The 24,572-nt window shown below is 43.4% G+C and overlaps 1 protein-coding gene across 2 annotated transcripts in view; it reads right to left on the bottom strand.

Moving 5' to 3' along the window:
• Window positions 1–23,256, bottom strand: part of LOC122546012 (uncharacterized) — a 213,856-nt gene extending 190,600 nt beyond the window's left edge. Inside the window, exons 1-5 of one of the 2 annotated variants that reach the window (XM_087974918.1) lie at window positions 23,179–23,256; window positions 20,386–20,772; window positions 15,109–15,120; window positions 8,885–9,220; window positions 48–164 (exon numbers count right to left, since the gene is read on the bottom strand). In XM_087974918.1, the coding sequence (XP_087831044.1) occupies window positions 48–164; window positions 8,885–9,220; window positions 15,109–15,120; window positions 20,386–20,772; window positions 23,179–23,239 (913 nt within the window). In that variant the 5' untranslated portion in view covers window positions 23,240–23,256. Of the gene's footprint in view, window positions 1–47; window positions 165–8,884; window positions 9,221–15,108; window positions 15,121–20,373; window positions 20,773–23,178 lie in introns of both variants that reach the window. The other variant, XM_087974913.1, reaches the window with a different exon arrangement.
• Window positions 23,257–24,572: the final 1,316 nt, after the last annotated feature.

Genomic DNA, 24,572 nt, shown 5'->3' with positions numbered 1-24,572 from the left:
AAACAGAAACATATTGTTTTATTAACCTCATTCTCTACAGAACCCACCTCCTTTCTTCCTGAAGGTGATGAAGATGATGACAATGATGATGATGAGGAGGAGGAGGATGAACAGTGGAATGGCCAGCGAATATACTGAGACATACTGAGCAGGCTGAGTCTTCACTGTAAAACAGCAAGAACAACATTGGTTAGTAATATCTCAATGTTGCTGCATTGAACACTGTAGCAGGGTTATAGAGTGTGAGATTAAATGTACACATTGGGCATTCTTTGACAGAGCAATCCAGTTCATCCCCCTCCCGCGTCCATCCCTATGACCCTGTAATGTGCTCCTTTCCGAATACTTATCCCTTGTTTCTGAAAGATGCCCCTGTTGAATCTGTTTCCATCGCCCTGTCAGGCAGTGCTTTCCAGATCTGGAAAATTCTTGAAGGAAGCAGCTGCTCAATTCTGTCACACAGAATAGAAGTTTAGATGGATATTTTACATCGTTCCACAGGACAGTTGTTGGATCCGGTGCTGACTTGCCCGGTCTCAGCTGGATAATGGGAAGGACAGATTAAGCTCCAGCTCCCCCCGGAGTGAGGGAGAGAAGAATTGGTAATAGTGACTGTCCTCGGAATTCCGGCACATCAGATGTTGTCATGAAGGAATCAATAACAAATATTGCTGGAGAAACTCTGCAGGTCTGGGAGCCATCTGTGGACAGAACTCAGAATGAAAGTTTTGAGTCCAGTGATCCTTCATCCGAACTGACAGCTGCTAAGGAAAGGTGGTATGGAAACTGTTGACAGGGGATTGTGGGACCGGGGTGGGAGTGGGGGGAAATGAGTGAGAGGCTGAGTGGTGACTGAGCCCAGAAGGTGAGAAAGACAGTCACATAGACAAAGGGACACTGAATGGCCCTCCAGGGAGAAAGACAATGTGATAATGGGGACCAGGAAATAGGTGAAAGCAGCTCATGTCATTACCAGGCCTGAGATGTGCTGTGGTGGGATTTGAACCCATGATCTGGGTGTCTGGATTGGTCACCCAGTGACAGTAGCAGAAAACCACCACCTTCCTTTTTCCCCATGTGTGAATGCAGGACGAGGATTGGTTCCACATTGTTGTGTTTCCTCACACTGTCAGATGGACATTGGGGGAACATACTAGTATTGATGGAACTATTCCTGATGAAGGTGTGAACACTTTCATTGTAACCAAGAGGGACACATTAGGCTGTTGCACCTTCCTGCTCAAGGAGATGATCTCAGTGTCAGTATAACTTTGGTGATTTGGAGATTGAACTGAATGTTCTGAGTGTGTCAATGTCTTTTAATACTGACATCAGAATGAACCTAAAAGAATCAGCACATCAAATTACACTAAACATTTAAAAAATCAAATTTCAAACACAAAAGCAAAATATTGCAGATGCTGGGAATTTGAAATAAAAATCAAATAGTCAGCAGGCCAGCTAATACCTGTGGAGAGAAACAATTTCACATTTTAATTCAATGACCTTTCACTAGAAAATCAAATTGTAAAAAGTTCACACAATCTGTTCCACCCACACTATCGACCCTTTATAGACTAAAGCCTTTATCATGGTCATTAAGTAATGAGGGTGTGACTGGCTCAGTCAGCCTTTATTGTCCATGTCTCATAGTTAAGAATCAGCCACATTACTGTGGGTATGGAGTCACATGTAGGCCAGGCCAGGTTAGAATGGCAGTTTCCTTCCCTAAAGGACATCAATGATCCAGATGGGGATTTACAACAATCAACAGTGGTCACACAGCCATCTTTAGATTCTTACTTTGACAATTTATTTGATTTCACATTGTACCATCTGCCAAGGTGGGATTTGAACCCTGGTCCCCAGAACATTTCCTGGGTCTCTGGATTAACAGTCCAGCAATAATACCATCAATTGTTGCCTTTTTTGCAGAATGATTTCTTACATGTGTACCAGTAGCTGGGTTTCCTTCGGGATCAGATACTGAGAATCAGGTTCTGACCTGTATTCCACCAGACACAGGTAAGTGTGATTGTCCCTCACTCTCAGCTGGTTTATCCCGGTCAAGGCGTTTCCCTCCTCTGAACTTGTACCGATTTCCACCGTGTACAGTTGTCCAAGTTCCCTGTGATTGGGCTCTAAATGTAATGACGTGTTGATAGGGCTCCTTCCTCATCCAGGTAACAGTGGTCAGGGTGTGGGAGTCCCAGCTCCTGAAGATACAGGGTAAAGTAACTGAATCTCCCTCTGTCCCAGTCACCACTGAGGCATTTCCCTGAGCAGCTGAGGCAAGGACAAACATCAGAATGAACTCAGGTCCCTGGTGCCCGTGCTAACCACTGAGCCATCATGCCACTCCTCAGGAGATGGGAGAGATATCAAATGAATATTTTGTGTCAGTTTTTGATGTGGAGAAAGAAGTGGAGGCTAGAGAACTCTGAGAAATAAATATTGACATTTTGAAAACAGCTTGCATTACAGAAGAAGAATTGTTAGAGATCTTCGAAAATATGAATCTCTGAGACGTGATCTACTCAATCCCAGGACTTTGTCAGAAGTTAAGAGGAAATTGCTGGGCCCCCTGCAGGAACATTTGTATCATCCATAAATAACAGTCAGGTGCTGAATGACTGGAGTGTGGCTAATGTTCAAGAAGGAATGTCAGGAGAAGCCTGGGAACTTCAGACCTGTGAGTCTGACTTCGGTGGTGAGGAAGTTGTTCTGAAATTTTGGATTTATATGCATTTGGAGAGGCAAGGAATGATTCGGGATAGTCAGCATGGTTTTGTGCGAGGGATATCGTGTCTCACAAACTTGATTGAGTTTTTTGAAGAGATAAACAAGGAAATTGATGAGGGCAGAGGGGTTAACATTGTTTACTTAGACTTTGGTAAATCCTTTGACAATGTTCCGCATAGTAGACTAATTAGTGAAGTTAGATCCCATGGGATTCAGGGTGAGCTTGGCAAGTGGTTGCACAATTGGCTGAAAGGCAGAAGACAGAGAGTGACGGTGGAGGGAGGGTTTTGTTCTGGAGGCCTGTGACCAGCAGGGTCCCACGGGGATCAGGGCTGGGCCCACTTTTGTCAGTCATTTATATCAACAATTTCGATGAGACCACAAAAAGCATGTTTTGCAAGTTTGTGGTTGATACCAAAATTGATAGAATATTGAACAGTGAAGAAGGTTATCTTAGAATACAAAAAGATCTTAATCAAATGGGTCAATGGGCTGAAGAGTGACAGATGGAGTTTAAGAGAAGTGTGAGGTATTGCACTTTGGGAAAACAAACAAAGGGAAGACTTACACAATTAAAAGTAGGGCCTTGGGTAGTGCTGTAGAAAAGAGACCTAGGGATTCAGGTACAGAATTCTTCCAAATTAGCATCATCTATATATACGGTGGTTCAGCACACTTGCCTTCATTGCTCAGACCTTTGATAATCGGAGTTGGGATGTTATGTTAGGAACATGGCATCAATTTCAAAGGAGGGTGCCTGTAAACAGGAAAGTGGCTTGAAGTGTGTATACTTCAATGCAAGAAGTATACGAAATAAGGTAGGTGAACTTGCAGCGTGGGTTGGTACCTGGGACTTCGATGTTGTGGCTATTACGGAGACATGGCTAGAACAGGGACAGGATTGGCTGTTGCAGGTTCCAGGATTTAAATGTTTTAGTAGGGTCAGAGGTGGGGGTAAAAGAGGGGGAGGTGTTGCATTGCTTGTCAAAGATAGTATTACAGTGGTGGAAAGGACGATGGATGAGGACTTGCCATCTGAGGTAGTTTGGGCTGAGGTTAGGAATAGGAAAGGTGAGGTCACCCTGTTGGGAGTCTTTTACAGGCCTCCTAATAGTCCTAGAATCATTGAAGAAAGGATAGGGAAGGTGATTCAGGAGATGAGTGACAGTAATAGGGTGGTTGTTATGGGGGACTTTAACTTTCCTGATATTGATTGGGAAAGCTATAGCTCAAGTTCGTTAGATGGGTCAGTGTTTGTTCAATGTGTGCAGGAGAGTTTCCTGACACAATATATAGACAGGCCAACAAGAGGTGAGGCCATACTGGATTTGGTTCTGGGTAACGAACCAGGCCAGGTGTTAGAATTAGAGGTAGGTGAGCACTTTGGGGATAGTGACCATAATTCGGTGATTTTTACTCTCGTGATGGAGAGGGATAAGTGTGTACAACAGGGCAAGAGTTATAGCTGGGGTCAGGGAAATTATGATGCAGTGAGGCATGACTTAGGATGTGTGGCTTGGAAAAGTAGACTCCAAGGCAAGAGTGTAAATGATATGTGGAGCTTGTTCAAGGAGCAACTATTGAGTGTCCTTGATAATTATGTACCTGTCAGGCAGGGAGGAAAGGGTCGTGCGAGGGAGCCGTGTTTTAATAAGGAATTGGAATCCCTTGTTAAATGGAAGAGGGCGGCCTATCTCAAGATGAGACATGAAGGTTCAATTGGGGCGATTGAGAGTTATAGGGTAGCCAGAGAGCTAAGAGAGAATGAAGAGAGAGCTAAGAGCAGCAAGGAGGGGACATGAAAGGTCCTTAGTCGGTAGAATTAGGGAAAACCCTAAGGCTTTCTATAGGTATGTTAGGAATAAAAGAATGACTAGGGTAGGAATAGGTCCAGTCAAGGATAGTAGTGGGAAGTTGCGTGTGGAGGCAGAAGAGATTGGGGAGACACTGAATGAATACTTTTCTTCAGTATTTACTCAGGAACAGGGCATTGTCGTCGATGTGAATACTGAGTCACAAATAAGTAGAATGGATGGCTTTGAGGTATGTAGAGAAGAGGTGTTGGAAATCCTGGAAAAGGTGAAAATAGATAAGTCCCTGGGCCTGATGGCATTTATCCTAGGATTCTCTGGGAGCCAAGGGAGGAGATTGCAGAGCCATTGGCCTTGATTTTTATGTCCTCTTTGTCTACAGGAGTAGTGCCAGAAGACTGGAGGATAGCAAATGTGGTTCCCTTGTTCAAAAAGGGGAGTAGGGATAACCCTAGTAACTATAGGCCGGTGAGTCTCACTTCTGTTGTGGGCAAAGTCTTAGAGAGAATTGTAAGGGATAGGATTTATGCACATCTGGATAGGAATAATGTGATCAAGGATAGTCAGCATGGTTTTGTGAAGGGCAGGTCGTGCCTCACAAACCTTATTGAATTCTTTGAAAAGGTGACGAAGGAGGTTGATGAGGGGAAAGCGGTAGATGTGGTATATATGGATTTTAGTAAGGCGTTTGATAAGGTTCCCCATGGTAGGTTACTGCAGAAAATACGGAGATATGGCATTGAGGGTGAGTTGGAGGTTTGGATTAGGAATTGGCTGGATGGAAGAAGACAGAGGGTAGTAGTTGATGGCAAAGATTCTTCATGGAGTGCCGTCACTAGCGGTGTTCCGCAAGGATCTGTTTTGGGACCATTGCTGTTTGTCATTTTTATAAATGACCTGGAAGAGGGGTTAGAAGGTTGGGTGAGCAAGTTTGCGGATGATACGAAAGTCGGAGGAGTTGTTGACAGTGAGGAAGGATGTGGCAGGTTACAGCAGGATATAGAGAAGCTGCAGAGCTGGGCAGAAAGGTGGCAAATGGAATTCAATGTAGCTAAGTGTGAGGTGATTCACTTTGGGAAGAATAACAAAAGGATGGGGTACTGGGCTAATGGTCGGATACTTGGTAGTGTGGATGAGCAGAGGGATCTTGGTGTCCATGTACACAGATCTCTGAAAGTTGCCACCCAGGTAAATAGTGCGGTGAGGAAGGCATATGGCGTACTGGCTTTTATTGGTAGAGGAATTGAGTTCCGGAGTCCTGAGGTCATGATGCAGTTGTATAAGACTCTGGTGCGGCCGCATCTGGAATATTGTGTGCAGTTTTGGTCGCCATACTATAGGAAGGATGTGGAGGCACTGGAACGGGTGCAGAGGAGGTTTACCAGGATGTTGCCTGGTATGGAAGTAAGATCGTATGAGGAAAGACTGAGACACTTGGGGCTGTTTTCATTAGAGAAAAGAAGGTTTAGGGGTGACTTGATTGAGGTGTACAAGATGATTAGGGGGTTAGATAGGGTTGACAGTGTGAACCTTTTCCCGCATTTGGAGTCGGGTATTACAAGGGGGCATAGCTTTAAATTAAGGGGGGGTAGATATAGGACTGAAGTTAGGGGTAGGTTCTTCACTCAGCGAGTCGTAAGTTCATGGAATGCCCTGCCAGTAGCAGTGGTGGACTCTCCCTCTTTATGGGCATTTAAGCGGGCATTGGATAGGTATATGGAGGATAGTGGGTTAGTATAGGTTAGGTGGGCTTGGATCGGCGCAACATCGAGGGCTGTATTCTTCTATGATCTATGTTCTATGTTCTATGTTCTATGTTCTATGTTCAGGTTGGACAGGATGCTGGTGAGGCCTCTATTGTGTCCAGTTCTGGTTACCCTGTTATTGCAAGGATATCACTTAGCTGGAGAAGAGATTTATCAGGATGTTGCAAATAAAGCAGGCCTTGAGTTATCGGAAGAGTCGGGAGCGACTAGGACATTTCTCACTGGAGCGTACAAGGTTGAGAGGTGACCTTATCAAGATCGATAAAAGCATGAGGAATATGGATAAGGTGAATGGCAGGTGTCTTTTTGCTCAGGTGGGAGATTTCAAGACTGGGGCATATCTTTAAGGTGAGAGGAGAAAGATTTCAAAAAGACATAAGGAAGGCGGCTGAGGGGTGACCTTTTTAAGGTTTACAAAATTACGAGGAGCATGGATAGTATAAATAGGCAAAATCTTTTCCCTGGGGTCAGGGAGTCCAGAACGAGAGGGCATAGGTTTAGAGTGAGAGGGGAAAGATATAAAACAGACCTAAGGGGCAACATTTTCATGCAGAGGGTGGTATGTGTATGGAATGAGCTGCCGGAGGAAGTGGTGGAGGCTGGTACAATTGCAACATTTAAGAGGCATTTGGATGGGTATATGAATAGGAAGGGTTTGGTGGGATATGGGCCGGGTGCTGGCAGGTGGAATGAGATTGGGTTGGGATATCTGGTCAGCATGGACGGGTTGGACCGAAGAGTCTGTTTCCATGCTACACATCTCTATGACTCTTTGCCTGTAAGGGGCAGTTTTTATTTTACACAGAGAGTGGTTTATGTGGAATGAACCTCTAGAGGAAATGGTCGATGTGGGGACAGTTACAATGTGTAAAAGGCATTTAGATAATTTCATGAGAAAGAAATGTTTGGAGAGATATGGGCCAAGCGCAGGCAGGTGGGACTACTTTAGTTTGGGATTATGGTCAGTGTGGACTAGTTGAACTGAAGGGTCTGCTCCTGTGCTGTATGACTCTATAACTGATTATAGCTGGGGAAAGGTTGGTATAGATGCTGAAGATGGGGAGGGGGGTGAGAAGACAGGAGTAAACACTCAGTGGAAACAGACCCCAGACAGAGAGAAAAGCAATTGGACAGACAAACGAAAGGGGAAAGGTCAGCCTGGGAGAATGAACAGCGGCTGATGGGGACCATTGATGGGGACTGACAATGGATTGTTTTGGTAGCAGCCCATGTGATGACAAGGCCTGGTGTGTGGGGGTTGGGGAAAGGAGGTAGGAGAAGGTGCTGAGGTCCTAAAATTATTCCCCTCAATATTGAGTCCAGAAAGTTACTGGGTCCCCAAAAAGTGGGGTGTGGAAATGGCAGGCAACTGGATGCTGAGAATCATTTTTGTGGGGAGAACATTTCTGTTCTGCAAAGTAATCACCCAGTCTGTGTTTTGTTTTCCCAATACAGAGTTAGAAGTGGACTGTGCAGAGTTGGTGGATTATGAGCAGCCCTGAGCCTGTGTGAGGTGTTGCTGATGGAGAGAGACGGCTCAAGATTGTGCATATGGCAACACATGACACTGAGTGTGAATGGCAGATTTCATTCTCTAAATCAAGTTGCCATATTATTACCAGACCATGGGCTGCCAACTCTTGAGAGAGAGAGACAACTGGTGGTGGTTTAACCTGAGGGCCACCACACCTCAGTGAGGGGAGAGTTGAGAAGGAGGGTGCTTCATGGTCACCTGAGCCAATGTGGGGATTGAACCCACACTGTTGGCATCACATTGCTTTGCAAACCAAACGTCCAGCTAAATTAACCGAAACCCAGTTTCCCTAAAGTGTACGATTGAATCAGATTGGCTTTTCCAAATCTCAACAATGGTCACATGCAGCCATTAGGTTAGCTTTTTTTTAAATTCCAGATTTTAAAAAAAATTCACCTGCTGCTGTGGTGGGATTTGAACCCATGGCCCCAGGATTGGGTGTCTGGATTAGTCACCCAGTGACAGTAACAGTAACAGTACACCACCAACTCCTGTTATAGCCCAAGGGTGAATGCAGGGCTAGGATAGGTCCCACGTGGCTGTGATGCCTCACACAGTCAGATGGACACTGGGGGAATGTACTTGCATTGATGGAACTATTCCCGATGAAGGTTGGATCCAAGAGGGACACATTAGTCTGTTGCAACTTCCTGTTCAAGGAGATGATCTTAATGTCAGTATAACTTTGGGTCATTTGGAGATTGACCTAAATATTCTGAGTGTGTCAATGTCTTTCAATACTGACATCAGAATGCGCCTAAAAATTTCAGCACATCATAGTACATTAAATATTGAAAAAAATTAAATTTGAAACCAAAAGCTAAAATACTACAGATGCTGGACATTTTAAATAAACATCAAAATGCTGCAAACACTCAGCAGGGCAGACAATACCGATGGAGAGAAACAGGGTTAATGTTTTAGTTCCATGTCCTTTCACCAGAAAATCAAATCACAAAACATTGACAGAATCTGTTCCACTCTCACCGTGCACCTTCTATAGGCTGAAGAATGTGTGAACGGTTTCTTACCATGTACCTGCAACCGAGTCTCTTTCTGGATCAGATACAAAAGATTGTGTCTTGATCTGTATTCCACCAGACACAGGTAAGTGTGATTGTCCCTCACACTCAGCTGGTTTATCCTGGTCGAGGCGTTTCCCTCCTCTGGGTTCCCGATGAGCTCGTACCGATTTCCACCGTGTCCAGTTGGCCAAGTTCCCTGTGATTGGGCTGTAAATGTAACGATGTGTTGGTAGGGCTCCTTCCTCATCCAGGTAACAGTGGTCAGGGGAGGGTAGGATCTGGTCTCGAAGATACAGGGTAAAATAACTGAATCTCCCTCTGTTCCACTCACCACTGAGACGTCTCCTTGAGCATCAAAGGAAAGGACAAACATCAGAATGGATGAGGTCAGTGTGCAGAAGGTCTTATTTCAATATGTTACATTCCTTTCAACTTCACAATAACATGAACAATTAAAGACTCCACTCATATCTCTAACAGGTCTGTCCTCGACATTCCCCAGGAAGAGTCACCCTGATCAAAATGTCTCCTCGCCACTCAATTTGAAAACCTTGATTACAAGATTAAAAATCAGACATCACCAGGTTATAGTCCAACAGGTTTATTTTGAAGCACTAGCTTTTGGAGCGCTGCTCCTTCATCAGGTGATTGTGGAGTATAAGATTGTAAGACACAGAATTTATGGCAAATGTTTATAGTGTGATGTAACTGAAATTATATATTGAAGAAGACCAGGATAGTTTGTTCAGTCTCTCGTCCGTTAGAGTGACCATGTTGGTTTCAGTTCTTTTATATGTAAATCACAATTTTCTTCTAAAAGTTACGTTCTCAAGTGAACTTTAACAATTGGTGTCTGTCAGCCCAGATAATGTATTGAAGGTGTGAGCTCCCCTGTGTGATACTGTCTGTGCCACAATGTTTAGACTGATTCTAATCTAAAAAATGACTTTATAGAAACTTACATGGATTTTTGAGCAAAGTATGATGAAACTCTGAAAGTACAAATTCACCCCACAAAAGTATATGTGTATGTGTGCATGGGTGTGTGTGTGTGTGTGTGTGGGGGTGTGTGTTTGTTGGGGGGATGGCTGTGAGTGTCTGTGAAAGAATGTGCGCATGTGTGTGAGTATGAGTATAAAGAGGTATAAGTCTGTAAGAGGGTGCATGTGTGAGTGTATTTGTGTGCGTATGAAAGAGCATCTGTGCCCGTATATGTGTCTAGAGGAGTGTGTGTGTGTGTGTGTGTGTGTGTTGGGGGGGGGGTGGGGGGAGTGTCTGTGTGCATGCGTGTCTCTGTATATGTGTGTGCAGGACCGCTGAAGTGTTCTCTGACTCGGGGCGGGGGGGGAGCACTTCGGTCTGTTGATTGTTGTATGGTGCCCATCCGTTCATTGCCATAGCTTCTGCTTGGTCTTACCAATGTAGCATGCCTCGGGGCATCCTTGCCTGCAGCGAATGGGATAGACAACGTTGGCTGAGTTGCATGAGTACCTGCCACATACTGCAGTCTGGGACATTCAACCTTGGTTTTCAGGTGACCATCCTCCAAGGCGGTTCGGATCTGGCAGCAACGAAAAGTGGCCGAGCAGAGGCACTTGGCCAAGTTCGGTACCCATGGGGATGGCCTCAACCGAGATCTTCGATTCATTTCACACTACAGGTGACCCCATCACGCTATACACACACACACACACTCACACAAACACACACAGACACTCCTACATACACACTCCTACACACATTAACACACTCCTACACACAAACACACAAAGACACTCCTATACACACACAGACACACACACACACACTCCGACTCACATACACACACACACTCCTACACACATACACACACACACAGACACTCCTACACACATTCCTACACATACACACACACTCCTACACACACGCACAACACACACAGACACTCCTACACACACACTCCTGCACACACAGACACACACACACTCCGATGCGCATACACACACACACTCCTACACACACACACACACTCCTACACACACACACACACTCCTACACACACACACACACACTCCTACACACACACACTCCTACACACGTACACACACAAACACAAACAGACACTCCTACAGATGCACGCACACACAGACATTCCAACACACACACACAGACACACACACACTCCTACACACACACACACACACACACGCGCGTGCGCACACACACCCCTACACAAACACACACACACACACACACTCCTACGGACGCACACACTGATGCAGATGCTCTCTCATACGCTCAAACATACACTGCCACACTCACATATGCACCTTCTCACAGACTTTATCCTTTCACTCAGACACAGGCACACACTCCTCACAGACATTCACAACCACCCCCCCTCCCCCACTTCCCCAACCCCACACTTATACCCCTTTATACTCATACTCACACACATGCGCACATTCTTTCACAGACACTCACAGCCACCCCCCCAACAAACACACACACACACCCACACACACACACACACAAAAACACATGCACACATGCACATATAAGTTTGTGGGGGTGAATTTGTACTTGCAGAATAACATTTTACTTTGCTCAACAATCCATGTAAGATTGTATAAATTCATTTTTTTAGATTAGAATCAGTCTAAACGTTGTGGCACAGACAGTATCACCCAGGGGAGCTCACACCTTCAATACATTATCTGGGCTGACAGACATTATCTGGGCTGACAGATACCAATTGTTAAAGTTCACTTGAGAATGGAGCTTTTAAAAAAAGTTTTGTGATTTACATATAAAAGAATTGAAGTCAACATGGTCATTCTAATGGATGAGAGACTTAACAAACAATACAAGCTGTTTTCAATATGTAATTTCAGTTAAATCACACTATAAACCTTTGCTATAAATTCTGTGTCTTACAATCTTATACTTCACAACCACCTGATGAAGGAGCAGCGCTCCAAAAGCTAGTGCTTCCAAATAAACCTGTTGGACTATAACCTGGCGTTGTGTGATTTTTAACTTTGTACACCCCAGTCCAACACCGGCATCTCCAAACCTTGGTTACAAGATATTTACACGATGTGGAGTTGCCAGTGTTGCACTGAGGTGGACAAAGTCAGACGTCACACTACACCAGGACTTCACCTGATGCAGGGGCAGTGCTCTGAACCTTGTTATTTCAAATAAACCAGTTGGACTATAACCTGATGCCGTGTGACTGCTAAAGGTACTTACAGATCGGATCCATTGAACCCTCCTGAATTCATTCATGCAGAACCCTCCATCCATTGCTCAAAGTTAATTTTCTTTAAACAAGGTCAAGGATTTTACAGCATTCCCCGTCACTCTGTCCAGCAAACACATTCAAAGTATTGACCACACTCTGTGTGAAGGAGAACCCCCTGGTGTCATTCCTAATGTAACCATTCACCAGCTCCAACCTGTGACCTTTGAAATGAACACAGGTTAATTTAAACTCAGAGTCCAGATTAAACTTTTCTACATTAAGTAAGATATTTGGGTGCAGGAGGAGGGGGATAATCAGCCATGTGGCTCTTTGCTTCATGAACTTAAAAGAGGAGCTGAGAGATTAAATGTTTCCTCTTCTCATATTACATTGAAAATCTGTTATTTTGCAATTGTTCCCCTGTTTGACTTCTGTTCATAAGAGCAAATATCCTCTCAGAATCTGTCTTGTCAAACTCCTCAGCATCTTGAGGAAGGGTCACTCTGCCTGAAACGTTAACTCTGATTTTTTTTAGATTAGATTTTTAGATTAGATTACTTTACAGTGTGGAAACAGGCCCTTCGGCCCAACAAGTCCACACCGACCCGCCTAAGCGTAACCCACCCATACCCCTACATTTACCCCTTACCCAACACTACGGGCAATTTAGCATGGCCAATTCACCTGACCTGCACATCTTTGGACTGTGGGAGGAAACCGGAGCACCCGGAGGAAACCCACGCAGACACGGGGAGAACGTGCAAACTCCACACAGTCAGTCGCCTGAGGCAGGAATTGAATCCGGATCTCTGGCGCTGCGAGGCAGCAGTGCTAACCACTGTGCCACCGTGCCGCTGATTTCTCTCCACAGGTGCTGCCAGACCTGCTGAGCTTTTCTGATAATTTCCATTTTTGTTTCCGATTTGCAGCATCTGCAGTTTTGGTTTTGGTTTTTCCTCAGGATGTTCTTTGTTTCATCAATTTCTACTTTTGTTTTATTCCATCATGGGTGTCACTGGCCCAGATGATGTGCATGTATTGTCCATCCTGATTGCCCAGGTGAAGCTGCTGTTACGAGACGGCAGTGAATCCTTCTGCTAATTAAACCAAACACCCAGAAAAGCTCACCTCGCATCGCCATCTGTTAAAGTATGAGGAATAGTGAACTCCCAAAATTCACTTTTATATTAAAAATCAAATTATTCTTTAACTCTCAAAGTGAACATTAAACAACAACTATTTCCAACTCTGAGCCTCCTTTCCCTAAACTGCTTGCTATCTGTCTCCAACTCTATAACAATCTACTGTTCCAATAACCATCCGGATTAAAGTTACATCAGCTTCATTACAAAACCACACAGTGGCTGTTATTATTGATGTGTTTCTTCTTTCAGCTCAAGATCTCCCTGAGTTGTCTTCTGTCTTTCACTGCAAAGATGTTTCATATGAGAAAGGTACCTTTGGTACAGAATATTTTGAATGGCAGTTTCTCAATGGCAGTTACTCTCTGTCTAACTTTCAAAATATCTGCTTTTTTTATACCCCAAACATCAGGTGGTTTCATTGTTCTGAAGTTGGCAAAAACAATAAAAATTCAAACTCGATTGGGTTTTAGTATCCTGGGGCATAATTTAAACTGATTGGTTAGATTCAAATTATGATCAAAGCAACTGAGGTATCTAGTTTACAGCTAAATGTTACATATTTTCAATTTTCCAGTACACTCTGAGACTGCTCGTTAGTCACATGACAGGTGCCTGCACATTCTCAGTGTAGAACAGCTTTCACTCTCGCTTAAAGGTACAGTACGCACCTTCAACTTCATAACAACCCCCCTGAAGAAAAAAAATGAACCATCATAATGAAAAGATGTCTCCATTTTTGCGTAATTCTTAACCCCATGACAATGAAATACATAGGATATTAATTTAAGTTCATATTAATTTCCGCACACATATGTATAACATTGTTATCTGTTCAACCTTATTTAAAATTTCTCCGTTAAATTTGCGATAATGTTGTATGGCCAGTACCAAACTCAATAATTCCTTTTCGATGGTAGAATATTTTTCTCTGGTGGGTATTGGGTTTCTTTGAAAAGTAACCAACTGGCTATTCAATTCCATCATCATCTTCCTGCAGCAGTACAGCCTCAAGTCCAATATCATGAGCATCGATTGCAACTTTGATTGCAACATTTGGTGCAGCTAAAACTGGTGCCACAGTTAATACAACTCTTACATTGTCAAGTGCCTCCTGGCATTGTTCCATCCACCGAAATGTTGTGGTCTTCTTCAGGAAATCCGTGTGTGAAGTCACTACCCTGCTGACATTTGGAACAAACTCCCAGTAGAACCCACTTAGTCCCCAAAATCAAAGCACTTCTTTCTTTGAGGTTGTTCGTGGAAATTCCTCGATGGTCTTTGTCTTTGCATTCCTTAGGGTCAAACTTAAATGACCAATGTATTTACCAATAATGTCTCCTCTGCCTTCGCAAATTGTGTTTTCTTTAATTTTATTACCAGTTTTGCTTCTCTTAATCGTTCAAAGAACTGTGTGCTAACTGTACCATGTGATCTTTCCATGACTCACTGAAGATCACTGCATCATCCAGATATACTGCACAGTTTGTTAACACAGCCACACCTCTGTTCACGAGCCTTTTAAATGTGGCTGGTATGTTCTTCATTCAAAAGGTAAGCACTTTGAATTGACATAACCCATTTGGGGTGACAAACGCAGAAATTTATTTCACTTTCTCTGATAAAGGGATGACAGTACCCAAACAGTAAGTCCAACTTTGTGATGTAAGGGGCGTGTCCAACTTACTCTATACAGTCCTCCAATTTTAGGATTGATCTGAGTTTGATTTTGTAACGGCCTTAACCTTCCAATGGTCCACGCAAAATTGTTGAATCCCGTCAGGTTTGGCAACTAACACGATCATCGAACTCCACTTGCTTTGACTCAGTTCGATGATAGCTTCATTGAGCATTGCATCCACTTCCTTCTGGACCTGTGTGGTGTTGAAAGGATTAAGCCTGTTGGTGTGTTGTTTTATTGGAACAGCATTCCCTACTTCTACCTCATGCACAAGAGGATCAGGCCTCTCCATCTTATTCCTGCATATGTCCTTGTACTGCTGCAACAATCCTTTCAACTGGTTCTTTGTTCCTGGGACAGATTGTTCACTAACCTATCCCACTCCTCAAGGACTTCTTCATTGTTTAATGTATTTTAAGGCAATCATACTGCACAACACGAGATTTGATTCCTCACTCTGTGGGGCAGTAACTAACACTGTTCCTCCAGTTCCCTCTCTCTATTATAATAATGTTTCAACATATTCACATGACATACCCAATATAGTTTTTTCCTGTCCAGCGTCTTTCCCAGATAGTTTACCTGACTCAACTTTTTTCTCAATTTGTCAGGGACCACAGAACCTGACTTTGAAAGGATATCCTATCATTGGTAACAGTAGGAACACGTCATCCCATCCAGGAAAATGTCTGAATTCCAGAGTTTTTAATCAGCCACCTGCTTCATTCTACACTGCACCCTCTTTCAGTGCTGTTTAGCTAACTCACCGGCCTGATTTAATCTCTCTCTCATGTCTGATACATAATCCAAGTGTGTGACCTCCGACTTCAGTCCTGTCAATTTCTCTTTAATTAATTTCAAAGTACCTCTCACTTCATGTCCGGATATTAACTCAAAGGGAGTGAACTGAGTAGATTCATTTGAGCCATCTCTAATGGCAAACAATATGAATGGGATACCTTCATCCCAATCATTCAGGTAATCCTGACAGCACACTCTTAACATGGTCATCAGGATCTGATGCCACCTTTCCAAAGCTCCCTGAGTTTCAGGATGATATGCACTTGGTTTAATGTGCTGTATGCCTAATCTATCCATGACGTCTTTAAACAGCTGAGCAATAAAATTAGACAATGATCTGACTGAATCTCTCTGGGTAGCTCATACCAAGTGAAGAAAGCTACTAACTCCTCTACCACCCATTTTGTCTTAATGCTCCGTAATGGAATTGCATCTGGAAATCTGAGAGACACACCCATTATGGTTAGCAAGTACTGGTTCCCACTTATAGTTATAGGGAGGGAACCTACACAATCATCATAACCCACGTGAAAGGTTCTTCAAATGTGGGAACTGGCAACAAAGGAGTTGGGTTTACTGCTTTGGCTCACCGACCACTTGGCTTGTACGACACATACGGCAAAAGTTAACAACATCTTTTGCATCCCAGGCCAATACAACTGCTTTTGTACCTTAATCTGAGTCTTCCTTACACTGAGGTGACCTCCTCCTGGTAGTTCATGTGCTCCATGGAACATCTCCTGTCTGTATACTACCAGCAACACAATCTGGTGCAAGTTGAGTGATGTGAGTTTTTAAACTCGTCAGCAGGATAACCTCTCCGAGAGCCTCAAAGGTCCTATCTATCTTTAAAGCACGTACCCATCTGTCAAAGTGACTGATTGATTCTTTCAAACTCAATACAAGTCTGTCTTGGTTCCTTCTTTATATTTCTGAACCACTGTCTATACACTTCTGGTACCAATTCATAAGCACTCAAAATAGTATGTTTGACATCGTCATCATCTCTTGACCCCTCATCTGACAGCACTGCAAATACCTCACTAGCTCTGCCTACCAGCTTATTCCGAACTAGCATTACACAGAGGTTCTCTGACCACTCCCTATGCCGAGCCAAATTGTCAAATGAAATAAAAAAGGCTTCAACATCTTACTCATCAAAATGTAGCAGAGCTTTGACGTATTTGTATTTATCACGACCTTCACTCTTCATCTCCTTCCTGTTAACTTGGCTTTCCTGACTAATTCACAACTTCCGAAGTTCGAATTCTCTCTCCCTTTCTCTTTCTCTTTCTTCGCTCTCTCTTTGCTCTGCTAACAACATTCTCTCTCTTTCTTTTTCACTTTCTCTCTCTCTCTCTTTCTTTTTCTTTTCTCTTTCTTCTCTCTTTCTCTCTCCCTTTCTTCTCTTTTTCTCTCTCTGTCTCTTTCCCTCCATTTATTCTATCTCTCTTTGTCTCTCTCTCTCTCTTCTTTTCTTCTCTCATGGCTCTTCTTTCCTTTTCTTTACATTCTAACTCCATTTTCCTCAGTTGTAAACTAAATTTTTCTAACCCTCCTGCACTTGTCTGTTTCTCTGACACACCAAAGTGCTTGACTAACTCCCTTACAATTTCAGCTTTCCCATGTCCCTGGTTAGATCCAATTCTAAGGGAGATTTAAACAATCCTTTGATAAGCACATGGATGATGATGGGATAGTGCAGGGGGATGAACTGAGAATAGTTCACAGGTCGACACAACATTGCGGGCCGAAGGGCCTGTTCTGTGTTGTATTGTTCTATGTTTCATGTTCTATGTTCTAACCTCAATGATAATTCTAAGATTATGGCCTTCTGCAGTCTTTCTAAATTTTTTTGGCAAATTTGGAACCATTTTCAAACGGCAAAACATCTTCAGCAATTTCAAGAGCCATTTCTCTCACTTTTAATTTAACCAACCACAAATAACCGAAAATAAATCAATTCTCTCACCTACATTTTCTTTAAAAATCTCGGACACTATTCGGCAAATGTTTAAATCTGCTGGGATCTTTTGTACCCAAATCTTTCCAAATCTCAGACTGGATCTGTCTAAACCCGTCCAAATCGCAGATGAGCCCCCAAAATGTAACGACATGGTGGTGAACCCCTCTGCTAATTAAACCAAACACCCAGAAAAGCTCACCTCACATCGTAATCTGTTAAAGTCTAAGTGATAGGGAACTCCCAAATTCCATTATTTAAACAAAAAAAATTAATTTATTCTTTAACTCTCAAAGTGAACATTAAACAACAACTATTTCCAACTCTAAGCTTCCTTTCCCTTAACTCATTTCACACACACACACACACTTTCTCACACTCACAAACCCCACCCCAGACAGACACACACACACAGACAGACAAAGACCCACATGCACACATATATTTTGTGTGGTGAATTTGTACTTGCAGAGATACATTGCACTTTGCTCAAAAACTGCATACATTCATGTAGAACTCTGAGCTCAAAAACTGCATGAATTTATGTAAAACTCTGTTATCTCACTTTTTAGGTTAGAATCAATCTAAACATCAGGTCATAGATAGAGAACACAGGGGGCTAACACCTTCAACATATTGTCTAGCAATCACCATTGTTAACAGCTAACCCGAGAATGCAACTTTAAAAAAAAGGGTTTTGTGATTTACACATGAAAGAAGTGAAACTATCACTGTATTCTAACAGATTAAAAACTTAACAGACAATCAATTTTTCAAAGTATAATTTCAGTTACATCACACTGCAAATTTTTGCTATAAATTCTGTGTTACGATCGAGCCCTCCACAATCACCTGATGAAGGAGCGTCACTCCGAAAGCTAGTGTGCTTCCAATTAAACCTGTTAGACTATAACCTGGTGTTGTGTGATTTTTAACTTTCCCTTAACTGCTTGCTATCTGCCTCCAACTCTATAATAATATACTGTTCCAATAACCACCTGTATTAAAATTACATCAGCTTCATTACAAAACCACACAGTGGCTGTCATTGTCAGTGTGTTTCTTCTTTCGGCTAAAGATCTCCTGTGTCGACTTTTGTCTTTCACTGCAAAGATGTTTCAAATGAAGAAGGCCCCTTTGATTGAGAGTGTTTTGTACGGCAGTCTCTCAATGGCAGTTACTCTCTGTCTCACTTTCAAAATATCTGCTTTTTTTTAATACCCCAAACATCAGATTTTCTCATTAGTTTGAGGTTGGCTAAAACAATAAATTCAAACGTGATTGGGTTTTAGTATTCTGGGGGATAATTTAATCTGATTGTTTAGATTCAAATCATGCTCAAAACAACTGAGGTATCTCGTTTGCAGTGAAATGTTACATATTTTCAATTTGGCCAATTAAACTGCTGGAAGCTGTCAGTGACTGAATTGAATTGAATTGAATTGAATCGAATTGAATTGAATTGAATTGAATTGAATTTATTGTCACATGTACCGAGGCACGGCAAAAAGCTTTGTCTTGTGAGCAGTACAGGCATATCACAGAGTTAAATAGCACAGATAGTAAATAACAGGTAACCAACGGAAAAAACAAAAAGACAGGTACAGGCAAATGTGCCTGTTGTTAACATCAAGGCTGTATTTGAGCGAGTGTAGCATCAAGGAATCCAGTGGGAAGCCGAGGAGGGAAACCTCCGTGGGTTTCAGTCAGACCTGGCACAGAGGAAGCTGGTTGTTGTTCTTGGAGATCAGTCATCTCAGCTCCAGAACACATCTCTACAGGAGTTCCTCAGGTTAGTGTGTCCTTGGTCTAACCATCTTTAGCTGCATCATCAATGACCCTCCCTCCACCATAAGGTCAGAAGTGGGGATGGTTGTTCACTGATGAACATGGGATACAGGAGAACATCTCCACCTACAAGCTTCCCTCCAAGACACTCACCATCCTGATTTGGGAATATTTCATCATTCCTTCAGTGTCACTGGAAACAAAGCCTTGGAAATCCTTCACCAACCGTATCGTGAATGTCTCTGCAGCTGAGGGAATACAGCAGTTCAAGAAGGCGGCTCACCATTCCTTCTCCAGGGCTGGCCAATAAAGGCTGACTGTGCATGGGACACCCACATCCCCTTGGACAATGAAAAGATAGTTCCAAGTCAGGATGGCCTGTATCTGATGTCATTTTACACTGAGGTCTTCAAGGTCCCTACTTTGGTGGAGGGAATGTTGCTGTCTTGCTGCAGTGCATTTTATAGTTATTTTTATTCCCAAAATGATGTTAGGGTGGGATTTCCACGATTTTGACCCAGTAATAATTACAGAGCAGTGATATATTTTCCTGCACTGTTCCAGGCAAGTGGGAAGTATTTCATCACACTCCTGACTGGCCAATAGGCTTTGGAGTCAGGAGGTGTATTAATTCATAGGATTCTTAGCCTGTGACCTGCTCTTGCAGCCATAGTGTGACTGTGGGAGGTTTCAAAGATGGTGATGGAATGGTCTCTAAATTCCAGTCATGTCTCTCTGTCTTTCTCTCTCTCTCTCTCTCTTTCTATTTGTGCCTCTCTCTCTCTGTCCTTCTCACTGCCTCCTGCCTGAGACCAACTGGAAGAGCCCAGGAGAAGGAGCCAACCCAAGAGCTCCCAGACCTGGTGGAGCCTGTCCCCATTGAGCTGTCAGAACATTGTTCCTCACCTTTCATTTCCAGGTGTGTTCCTTCTCCAGATCCAAAGTTGTCGATATTGAGCTCCACACGACACCAATAGGAATCAGCATCCTCCTGGCTCAGTCCCTCCATCATTATTGAGACATCTTTGTTGCTGAGGTTCCCCACGAATCTGAATCGATTCCCATCGTCCCGCTGTCTCACATTCTCACACAGCTCACCCTGGGAATGGTCTGGACCAGGATATGTACATTTAAAGATTAAAGACTGTGATTCCCTCTTGTACCATAAGATGGAGCCGGTGAGTGTGAGGTGAGTGTCAGGATGGGTGAAGCTGCAGGGTAAGACAGCGGAGCCTCCTTCCTCAGCCCTCACTCCATCCGCGATTGTCATTGACCAACCATTAACAAAATCTGCTGTGAGGGGAGAGAGAGAGAGAGAATATAAGAACACAGCACAGACACCAAACAGTGAGGTAAAACATTGAATCTGTTATTTCTTGAGAAAAGGTATGATATGATACAATTGTGGTTTCTGAACAGACCAGTGACAGTGTGGAATGAGCTCCGAGCTGGATAGAACAGAGGGCTTCGGGTGGTTTGTAAACATCCTGAGGTTAGACTGTGGGGGGTTGTTGCTGTTGGTTGAAGATAGGGTTTGGTGCCTGAGAGTTTTCTGAACTCTCCATTGTTCCAGGAGACCCAGAGTTATCTGAAGAGCAGAACTCATGGCCCACCCTGCAGAACCTTTTCCAATTCCCATCACTTTCTACTCTATTACCCAGCCAGCCTTCCGCAACCTGGCTCATTCATCAGTCATAGCAGAGGGATGGGGGATGCAGTGGAAGCATTGTGGGGGGGAGGGGTGGGGGGGGGGGGGCGGTGGTGGAGGCAATCCAAGTAAATCCAGAAGGCAGTGTGAATATCGTCAAGTGAGGGCATAAGGGAGTGTGGCATGGCTGGATGGCATTTACTTCTGAGTAAGGCAGACGAGCTGAGGGTGTAGATTAATGAGTGGAGATGAGATATTGTTGTTATCACAGAGACATGGTTGAGGGTGTGACAGGATTGACAGCACAATGTTCTGGGCTATCGAACTGTGTGATGAGACATGTCGGGGTAGAGGGAATGTCAAAGAGGAGGGGCTGTTGCAACATTGATGAAGGAGTTAATCACTGACATAAGATGGATGATATCTTAGAATGTTCCTCAAATGAGGTCACATGGTACAATGTAAAAACAAACCCCCATCACGACACTCTGTCTCTTACCATCAAGCAAATTTTGTATCCCACTGGCCTTCTCTCCCTGAATCCCATGCCACCTAACTTCACAAATTAGTCCACCATGTGGAACTTTGACAACAGCTTTACACAAGTTCATGTAAACAATATCTCCCCCTCTGCCCTCACTTGTCTTTTGGTTACATTTTCAAAAAACTCAGTCAAGTTTGTGACACATGATTTCCCCTGCACAAAGCCACTTTTATGTTTTATCAGACCTCCAACACTTCCTCTTCAGTAAAGTGAATTCCTTCAAGACATTAATATTTATTTTCCCGAGTTCCCTTGCGTCAATTTCTTTCTCCACAGTAAAAACTGATGCAAAATATTTGTTGAGGATATCTCCCCCTCTCCTCTGGTTCTACACATAGATGACCTCATTGATCTTGAAGAGGCCCTATTCCCTCCCTGGATGCTCTCTGGCTTCTAATGACTTTGTAGAATATCTTGGGCTTCTCCTCAGCCTGATCTGCTCAGGTTATCTGATGTCCACTTTTTGCCCTCCTGATATCCCTCATAAGAATGCCCCTACAGCCCTTATACTCTTCAAGAGATTCACTTGATCCCAGTTGTCTACACCTAATACATGACTCTCTCGTACCAAATCCAATGTGGCCTCACCTCTTGTATCTTTGTCTGTACATCTCCGACCCCTTCCCATCACACTTTGATTATCATTCACCTCTTCACTACCCTGCATTCTCTGCTCTCTCATTTTTGTTTTGATTGGTTGACAGGAAAACTAATAAAATATGGATAATTATGAGTGCTCAAATAGGACAGGCAAGAAGGTCCTTTCTTCATTCATACTGTGGTCAGTAAACAGGAAAGATAGAAGTGGGAGGAGACTTAACAGATTCTTCCTCATGTCGAGGTTAATAAGAGTCTGGAACACACTGCCTGAAAGGGCGGTTGAGTTACAAACGCTGGTAACATTTGTACTTCAATGTTCATTTGCATTATTATTTGCCTCTTCAGTAGCCTGCACCTCTGCTCTGTCATTTCTATTTTTCCGAATCCCTGCAGTGTGAAAACAGGAGATTTGACCCAACAAATCCACATTGACCCTCTGAATAGCATCCCTTTTTGATTTTCAAATTTCCCTCCAACTGAGTCCCACCTCCCACCGCGTTCTCCACTCCACTAATTACATTAAAGCCCTCAATAAGTTGGTTAAGAAGGCTTTTAGATGGAGAGCAGCAAAATGGGAGAAGTAGAGTGAGATCATTGTTGACTGACACAGACATGATGACCCAAAATGGCCTCCTTCTTCGCTGTAAATGTCTAAGATTCATGAATCTACAAGGAAAACATGAAGGAATAAATCATCACGCTCGGAATAGTCAATTGTCACTGCTTTCATTTTTGATAAAACAAATGATTTCTCCCTGATGTAGAAACCGCAGTGAAGGAAAAGGCACATCGTGCTGAGCAGGAACAGTTTGGGAACTAAATACTAGACAGCAACAGACCATCAAGGAGGAGGCAATTCCATGATGAACAAAGTGGATTTGAAAGGTCAGTATTGGAAAGTACTTACTGTGACCCCGTACTGAGACTGACAGCAGGACTGCAGAAAGACAAACATAGAAAGACCTCATCGTTAATACTTCACCATTTCATCCTTCTCACTCGCTTACTCTTGTCCTTTTACAGAAAAATACAGAAGTTACTTGACTTCCTGCCAAATAAATGTGAGGCAATCATACACGATACGAACAACAAATGGGAAGTCTGTGTACGGTCAGTAGGAGCTGAGAGAATGACAAAGCTATTATAAAACTGAGGCGCCAACCACAGCAACCGTTGAGAAAAGGAGATGTTACATCAGCTTCCAACACAAATCTCAAAATCAACAGCTTCAGCATCAGTTGGGGCAGGACAGTGTTAGAGACAGAATAAAGCTCTTTCAACACCGTCTCCATCAAACACTCCCAGGACAGCCATAGCTCGGGGTTGGATCCAGAGTAAAACTCCTCCTACTTTTTAAAATTGAAATTAACCAGAAGGAAAGCACCTTGACATTAAAACTATGACGCCTCATGTTAACAATTTCTGCCCTGGGAAATAGTCTCTGGCTATCAACTCTATCTATGCCTCTCATTATCTTTTACTCCTCAATTAGGTCCCCTCTCTTCCTTCTTTTTTCCAAGGAAAAAAGTCCAAGCTCAGTCAACCTCTCTTTGTAAGAAAAGCCCTCCATTCCAGGCAGCACCCTGGTAAACCTCCTCTGAACCCTCTCCAACACATCCACATCTTTCCTATAATACGTAAAAACAATGACTGCAGATGCTGGAAACCAGATTTTGGATTAGTGGTGCTGGAAGAGAGGGAATGCGAGCAGCAGCTAAGGTAAGATAGTTTGTTTTAAAATTACTTACCGGTAGCGGGCAGCGGTGTCTTTTTCTCTCTTTACAGAAAGAGCGGGAGCAGCAGGGGGAAGTGACGAGGACTGGAGGGGCAGCTGGGAAGGAAAGCAGTGAGTATAAATACTCACCCTTCGAAGCCAACGGTCACTTTGAGTGCGAGCAGCAGCTAAGGTAAGACAGTTTGTTTTAAAATTACTTACCGGTAGTGGGCAGCGGTATTTTTTTTCTCTCTTCACAGAAAGAGCGGGAGCAGCAGGGGGAAGTGACGAAGACCGGAGGGGCAGCCGGGTAGGTTTTTTTTTCCCTTTAAAAGCGCGCAGGAGAAGAACCCGAGGCACTACAGAGGTAGTGTCTCCCACCTGCCCTCCTCCTCTAACCTAAATAATAAGAGCCGTTGTGGTAAGTAGGTAAGTGCTGCATTTTGCTAGTTGTATTCTTTAGACCCAGTTTTTTTTATAAAAGGTAACTTTCAGAGGGATGGCAGTGAAGGCAGTTCAATGTTCCTCTTGCAACATGTTTGAGGTGAGGGATGCCATGGACGTCCCTACTGATAACACTTGCAGGA

Source organism: Chiloscyllium plagiosum, unplaced genomic scaffold, assembly GCF_037043375.1.
Source record: "Chiloscyllium plagiosum isolate Xiang-an unplaced genomic scaffold, Cpla_swu_hap1 HiC_scaffold_2, whole genome shotgun sequence".
Classification (NCBI taxonomy): domain Eukaryota; kingdom Metazoa; phylum Chordata; class Chondrichthyes; order Orectolobiformes; family Hemiscylliidae; genus Chiloscyllium; species Chiloscyllium plagiosum.
This window is presented reverse-complemented; position numbering and strand designations above follow the sequence as displayed.